At 41.4% G+C, this 7,189-nt stretch overlaps 1 protein-coding gene across 4 annotated transcripts; it reads left to right on the forward strand.

The window, feature by feature from the left end:
* Positions 1–586: 586 nt before the first annotated feature.
* Positions 587–4,266, forward strand: LOC108053870 (ADP-ribosylation factor GTPase-activating protein 2). Of its 4 annotated transcripts, none has more exons than XM_017136591.2 (6): positions 587–1,192; positions 1,274–1,597; positions 1,745–1,861; positions 1,960–2,109; positions 2,167–3,019; positions 3,088–4,266. In XM_017136591.2, the coding sequence occupies exons 1-6, from the start codon at positions 1,112–1,114 to the stop codon at positions 3,237–3,239; spliced, it is 1,677 nt and encodes a 558-aa protein (XP_016992080.1). In that variant the 5' UTR covers positions 587–1,111; the 3' UTR covers positions 3,240–4,266. The 4 variants fall into 4 exon arrangements, with proteins under 4 accessions (XP_016992080.1, XP_016992081.1, XP_016992078.1 ...); XM_017136589.2 differs by having other exon boundaries at positions 590–1,192; positions 3,085–4,266; XM_017136590.2 differs by having other exon boundaries at positions 595–1,192; positions 1,963–2,109; positions 3,085–4,266.
* The last annotated feature ends 2,923 nt before the right edge of the window (positions 4,267–7,189 follow it).

Raw genomic sequence — 7,189 nt, forward strand, 5'->3', positions numbered from 1 at the left:
TTTTCACCGTTCCATATTTAACAAACCCATTGGCGGTATTCTTGTCATTTGTAAGGCCGATTTACACTTAGGCGAGTTTTCTATCGTTATTGGGCTTAACTCTTGTTCACACTTGGACTGCGTTTTTGCGTTATAGCCATGTTCAAAGGGGCGTGAAAAACATAACAGTCAATAGATTCTTTAACTACCGTACTAAAATATAAATTAAACATAACGGTTTGTAACTCGAGTTATGGAGTTATCCCAATGTAAAAATAATAATCGAGTTAAGTAATCGATACCTAACTGGATAGGCAACTCGAGGTTGTGCGCAAAGTACTTTGGCCAAAAATAACACCGATTTCAAATGAATTTTTAATCTTAATTTAAGATTGCTTATAAATATTCATTAAATGAAAAAAAAAACATTTTTCAGTTTGTTTTATATTATAACATTTGTTGTTTGATGTGTTAATATCAAATTGCCGATACTTGGACCAGAAACGAAAAAAAAATCGAGTATTCCGTGTAAAATTTAAAAAGATCTCCAGAGTTATCAGTCAACTCATTTTTACCCTTTTACTAGGCCGGTCGCAATTTTTAATGTAAATTTTTCATTTCTTTTGGATTTGATTACTATAATTTAGACCATTATCAAATGTATTAAGCATTTAAGGTTTAGTTAAGTGCTTACTTCTCGCAAAGTACACTGAATTTGCTCCCATTTTTATTTAACTTTTTGGAACAGCGATGGCATGTGTGATGCTCCGCATAACCTTTTTCGCTGATGCGATTTAAAGCGGCGATGTGTAAATGAATGTTTAAAAATTTAAAATTCGATAGACTCAGCGCCTCAAGCAAAACGTGGCAACACCGGTGCCTCCTCGCTGTCCAACTCTGGTGCGCATATCAGCACTTAGTGGACGAACACAACACTACGTTGAGTACTACGAAACGAAAACACGTCCACGTACGTTCTGAGAAGTTGAGAAATTTGCAAAGGTTTGTGATTGGTAACTAGGGCTTCCCTTGCCCAGCGCAAATCGCATTCGCATTGAAAGACACAAGGGCGCCGAACAACGTTCCATTTTTAAGTATCCAGAGTTAGAAATTCCACACATAGCATTTAGCCATGGCCAACCCAGCTGCAGGACCCTCCAAGCAGGAGATCGAGTCGGTATTCAGTCGCCTGCGCGCCCAACCAGCAAACAAAGTGAGTGCCCTACTTTCGCCAGTACGCCCTTGAGGCGCCGACTAATGGAGCTTCTCCCTTTCGTCTCCTCCTGTCTCACAGTCCTGCTTCGACTGCGCTGCCAAGGCTCCCACCTGGTCCTCCGTCACCTACGGCATCTTCATTTGCATCGACTGCTCCGCCGTACACCGCAACCTGGGCGTGCACTTGACCTTCGTGCGCAGCACCAACCTGGACACCAACTGGACCTGGCTACAGCTTCGCCAGATGCAGCTCGGCGGCAACGCAAACGCGGCTCAGTTCTTCCGGGCCCACAACTGCAGCAGCACCGATGCTCAGGTGAAGTACAACTCGCGGGCGGCCCAGCTTTACCGGGACAAGCTGAGTGCCCAGGCCCAGCAGGCCATGAAGATACACGGCACGAAGGTGAGTCCGCAGCACTCGCATTGTTTGTTATTGCCTGTAGTTCGATTACACCTAACCTCATAACTGACATTTTGCTTCACTGCTCTGCCTGCCTCCCACTCCCAATTCCCACTCCAACTCCTTGCCAAACACACCACACCTAACCAGCTGCATCTGGAGCAAACGGACAAGAGCGAGGGCAACGAGGTCGCCAAGGAGGAGGACTTTTTCGCCCAGTGCGACAACGAGGCGGACTTTAATGTGGAGAATAACAATGTCAGCAAGGTATGACGACACTCACACCCAGGAGTCACGCACGCGCTTTTAGAGTTTTTGAAGTTTTGGAGTTTATAGACCTTCACTTACGCTTAACTTTCTTTCAGCAGGATCTGAAGGCAGCAACCGCTGCTCCTGTAATCAGCCTGGAGACGCAACTAGGTGGCGCTCCCAGCGTGGATCTGCTCAATTCAGTGGTGCCAACAGCAGTGCCCTCCTCGATCGGTGCGCGCAAGGTGCAGCCCAAAAAGGGTGGAGTAGGTGTAGCCGACATCATTATATTTCGTAGCTTAATCGATTCGCTTCTATTTTAGCTGGGTGCCCGCAAGGTTGGCGGCCTGGGAGCCACGAAGGTTAAGACTAACTTCGCAGACATCGAGGCCCGTGCCAACGCGGCCAACGAAATGAAGACATCCGTTGCTACGGTCCCTTTGGATAAGCCCCAGACAGCCGAAGAGGAACTAGAAACGGTGGCCAGTATGCGGCTGGCGTACCAGGAGCTCTCCATGCAAAAGACCCGGGAGGAGGCTAAGCTCAAGAACATGGATCCCGCAAAAGCCAAGCAGATGGAGCGCCTGGGTATGGGCTTCAGCCTTCGTGGATCCGACATGGCCCACTCTGCACTCGGCGATATGGAGACCATACAGCAGTCGGCCGCTCCTAAGGCCAAACTCTCCTCCTTGGAGAGCGACAACTTCTTTACGGACTACTCTTTGTACGGCAGCAGCAGTAGCGGAGGGGGAGCCAGCTCCAGCGAAAAGCGAGAAAGCTCCGGTGGCGGCAGCAGCAAGCTGGATAAGTTTGAACTAGATGCCCTTGGCTACGAGACCATAGAACCTATTGGCGGCTCGCACAGCAACATTACGTCTATGTTTGCCGGCAGCAATGAGCATGACAAACTTAAAACTTCGGCGCAGGCAAAGAAGAGTAGTGGCTTGAACACCTTGTCCTCCTCAGGTCACAGCAAGGGGGGAGCTATCAATGATCCCGTAATCGCGCAGCAAAAGTTCGGAAACTCCAAAGGCTTCGGCTCCGACCAGTACTTCGCCAGCGAACAATCCTCTGCTGACGTCAGCGCGAGTTTAAACCGCTTCCAGGGATCGCGTGCCATATCTTCGTCGGATTACTTTGGGGAAGGCACCCCTAGTGGAAGTGCGGGCAATAGGGGTTAGTGAAATAACGCATTGTTACCTGTGAAGAAGATTGTAAAGTTTAAACTCGACTTCTTTCAGCAGGCTACTCATCGTCTGTAAACTTTAGTGCACCCGACCTGGATGTGGAAAGCGTAAAGGAGAGCGTTCGTCAAGGAGTGCACAAAGTCGCCGGCCGGCTGAGCAATTTGGCCAACGACGTGATGACCTCTTGGCAAGACAAATACGGCTATTGATATCAGCAGGACAACCATAGTGACCAACGTAGCAGCGCGTGCAGGAGAAGCGGCCACCGCGGTGACGGGGAAATGTCTTATCTTAACGTTTTTATATATTAGTCACACACGAACCATTTCGCGAATATGAAGAAAGTTATAAAGGATTCCAAGCAAATAGCCGTTTACCGTTTGCATACCTCGTATTGATCTTGTAAAAAATTACTGAAACAGAACAACCCGAAACAAAATCCATGCAGTATAGCCAGCTGTAAAATGCGCGTAGTGTCTTTTAAATATACATAAAAATACGTTCAGATTAAAATTGTAAGCATGTGCATTCTGTACGGCCCACGCTAGCTCGACTTTATTGGAACATTTGTATTCCTCCACTTTTTATTTTTATTCCTCTATTATTATAATATTTTGTCGAGCTCAAATTTGTATTCCGATAGGCTAATTTTTAATTTGTTTCTCGTTTATCATGAAATTGTGTAGAAGAGTGTAACATGAATAAACTAGAACTGCATAGCAAATATTCGCGAGTTAAGGAGTCTTTAAAACATGATTATAAAGTTAGAAAATCATCTACGTTGTCTCTGTAAATGTATGTACATATATGCATACAATCTTTCCAGTTGCTAGGCTGGCAGCTTTGTCCTGAGCTTAAAAAGGGACACCCTGAACAAAGTTTTTAGAAAAAAAAAATAAATTAAAACAGAACAGGAGATTAAACTTTTCGCCAGAAAAGTGTCAGTTAAAAATTGTATGTGCATCATATATAATTTCCGACCAATTTTGGTTAATCAAATGTACATTTCTGCTAAAATTGGTCAGATTTCTGTAAGAATACATTATAGGAGAGACGCTTTTAAACCCTTGCAGATCTTAATATAATGTTATTCGGCAGCTTGCAACGCTTTCAGATTGGATGAAGTTGTCTTTATATATCAAAAAATAACTGTTGTGAAAAAACTGAAAATAACTGGTTTTATCAACGTAAAATGTAGATGAGAATATAAATAAAGAAGAAGAAAATTGGGCCAAATCTTAAGAATTCTCATTAGAGAATACCGTGTTACCTTTGATATAAATCAAAAACGATTCGGTTGTTTTTTCTGACTGAAGCAGAAGCAGTCCGTATACGAAAATCTTATTGGAGTTCGACATAAGGCAGTTCAAGCGGTCTCAAGAAGCAGTGTACCTAAAGGGGTGCAAACACAAAGCAAAGTAAATAATGTTTGATATCGACACATCTGAAAAACTGTTCGTTAATTTACTAAAAATAACTTGGAAAATCTACGTGTGCAAAGGAAAATTGAAAAACTTCACGAATTTTGGTATGCTGCAATGGAGATAGCCAACCCAATTAGGTTAGACGAAAAAAGTTTGGTAGAATATTTCGTAAAGGGAGTGCGATATGCAAAGGCAGACAAAACTATGTTTTAACAGGCAAAAACAATAAAGAATCTTAAGGAGATCGAAGTATATAAGAAGGATCGCATAAGAAGCCCTTTAAAACTGAGCAAAAACAGTTTCTGAGCAAAATGTCTCTAAAGGCGTTGAAAATAAACCAGATTTTGTAAGTAAGAGCCTTAAGTGCTCCAATCCGTCCCACATGCAGAAAAATTGGAAGAAAAAGGTAATTGATTTTTTGGAGCACCAACATATCTGTGGAGACAGACAGCAAGGCACTGAGTTTGTGCGCCTGGACGAATCAAAAAGTCAAGAAGAAAAGCACACCAGGTACGGAATCGACAAAAAATAGGCAATCTTCAGGAATTTTTTTTGGACAAAGAAAAAAATATAGGTACTTTAAGCTTTTCAGGTATATTTCTGATTTTTAAAGATTAAAAATTTCAAAATTTTTGAAGCATTTTCGGAAGCAGCAACTCTCTGGCAACTCTTCTACCGGTCGAACAAATCTTCGAAAACAAAAAATTCAAAAATTTCTTGTTTAGTAGGAGTGTGACGGGGTTTAGTGTCGTTTTTACTGAAAATTTTCTTCACTTTTTTGTCGATTAATCACAATGAATAAGCTATCTACATACAATTTTAGTCCATTCCATGGACAATATAATTACGCGTATTAAAAAAAAACATAAAGATTCGTTAAAAATTTACTGAGATATGATGTATGTAATTTTAGTCCTTTCCATGGACAATATAATTACGCGTATTAAAAAAAACATTAAGATTCGTTAAAAATTTACTGAGATATGAAAGTCGCCAGTTCGAAAAATGTAGTTTTGAAGAAAATGCGTTTAAAGTTTTATGTACAGTTTTTTCGATATAAATGTTTATATCTGGATACTTACAGCTAATCAGCTATTCCAGGACCATATAGTAGACCCTCGGCTTCCTCAAAATTGATCTGGTCTTGCAACCTTTCGTTTTTTCGGGCAGTTCTTCTCTTCCACTGACTGATATGTCGATCGCCGCTCCGCATCTGCGATACGCTCTAGGCTGATATTCGAAGCTATCGAAAAATGCAAAAAAAATTATAGAATTATAAAATAACTAACGAGAATGGACCCTTAAGGGCATGTGTACAAAACAGGTGGCAGTAGAATTTGTTATACCCTTGCAGAGGGTATTATAATTTTGGTCAAAAGTGTGCAACGCAGTGAAGGACCCTATAAAGTATATATATTCTTGATCAGGATCGTGTTCTGAGTTGATGTAAGCATGTCCGTCTGTCCGTCTGCCTGTCTGTCCGTCTATCTGTTTCTACGCGAACTTGTCTCTCAGTTTTAAAGATATCGAATTGAAACTTTGCACACACCCTTCTTCTTTTGCACGCAGTATATAAGTCGAAACGCTCGGGATCGGCCGACTATATCCTATAGCTACCATATCACTGAACGATTGGAAATGCCATAACATTGTTGTTTTTAAAGTTAGGAATTTGGGATTTTTATACCCTTGCAGAGGGTATTATAATTTTGGTCAGAAGTTTGTAACGCAGTGAAGGAGACGTTTCCGACCCCATAAAGTATATATATTCTTGATCAGGATCAATAGAGGATTCGATATAGCCATGTCCGTCTGTCCGTCCGTCCGTCTGTCCGTCTGTTTCAATACCGTTTGCGAGCTCAGTTTAAAAGCTAGCGATCTGAAACTTTCACAGTCGTCCTAAAACAAGTGTACGCAGATCAAGTTTGAAAACCGCCCCGATCGGTTGTCTATATACTATAGCTCCCATAGGAACAATCGGATATAACTTTCAAGAATGGAAGATATTTCGCGCAGTGTAAAAGCTATTAACATAAATCATTCCAAATCTTATTTTTTTATGCATACCTTGATCAGGGTAAAAGCGCTTGGCGATCGGACGCATATATCCTATAGCTCCCATAGGAACAATAGGGTGAAATCAGTTAAAATTTAATGATTTTTAGGATATTTCGCACAGTATATAAGCAATTGACATGAATCTTTCCAAATCGTATTTTTTTATGCATACCTTGATTAGGGTAAAAGCACGTAGCTCCCATAGGAACAACAGGGTGAAATCGGTCCAAATTTGATGATTTTCTGAATTTTTCGCGTAGTGTGTAAGCTACTGACATACATTTTTCCAAGTCTTATTTATTTACGCATATCTTGATTAGGGTAAAAGCGCTTGCCGATTGGACGTCTATATCTTATAGCTTCCGTAGGAAAAATTGTTAAAGGCTGCGAAAGTATCCCTTTTTTCTATTTTTATATGACATTTTTGCAGTATAAAAGCAATTGACATCAAACGATGCAAATCTATTTTATTTATGTACACCTTATTCCTTTCGCTACTTTTTCAGTTTTAGCAATTTCCGCAAAGTCTGCAAGGGTATTAAAACTTCGGCTTGCCGAAGTTAGCTTCCGTCCTCGTTTATGAATAATTTTGGAGAATATAATTTACAGAATATTCTGCAAGGGTATATCAACTTCGGCTCCGCCCGAAGTTAGCTTTCCTTTCTTGTTAATATCAC

Source organism: Drosophila rhopaloa, unplaced genomic scaffold (assembly GCF_018152115.1).
Source record: "Drosophila rhopaloa isolate 14029-0021.01 unplaced genomic scaffold, ASM1815211v1 contig_164, whole genome shotgun sequence".
NCBI lineage: Eukaryota > Metazoa > Arthropoda > Insecta > Diptera > Drosophilidae > Drosophila > Drosophila rhopaloa.

Excerpts from the sequence above, each read along its gene's own strand:
- LOC108053870 (XM_017136589.2), top strand. The coding sequence starts at position 1,112 with ATGGCCAACCCAGCTGCAGGACCCTCCAAGCAGGAGATCGAGTCGGTA. Across the intron at positions 1,598-1,744 it reads TGAAGATACACGGCACGAAG|CTGCATCTGGAGCAAACGGA; the intron begins GTGAGTCCGCAG and ends ACACCTAACCAG. Across the intron at positions 3,020-3,084 it reads TGGAAGTGCGGGCAATAGGG|CAGGCTACTCATCGTCTGTA; the intron begins GTTAGTGAAATA and ends GACTTCTTTCAG.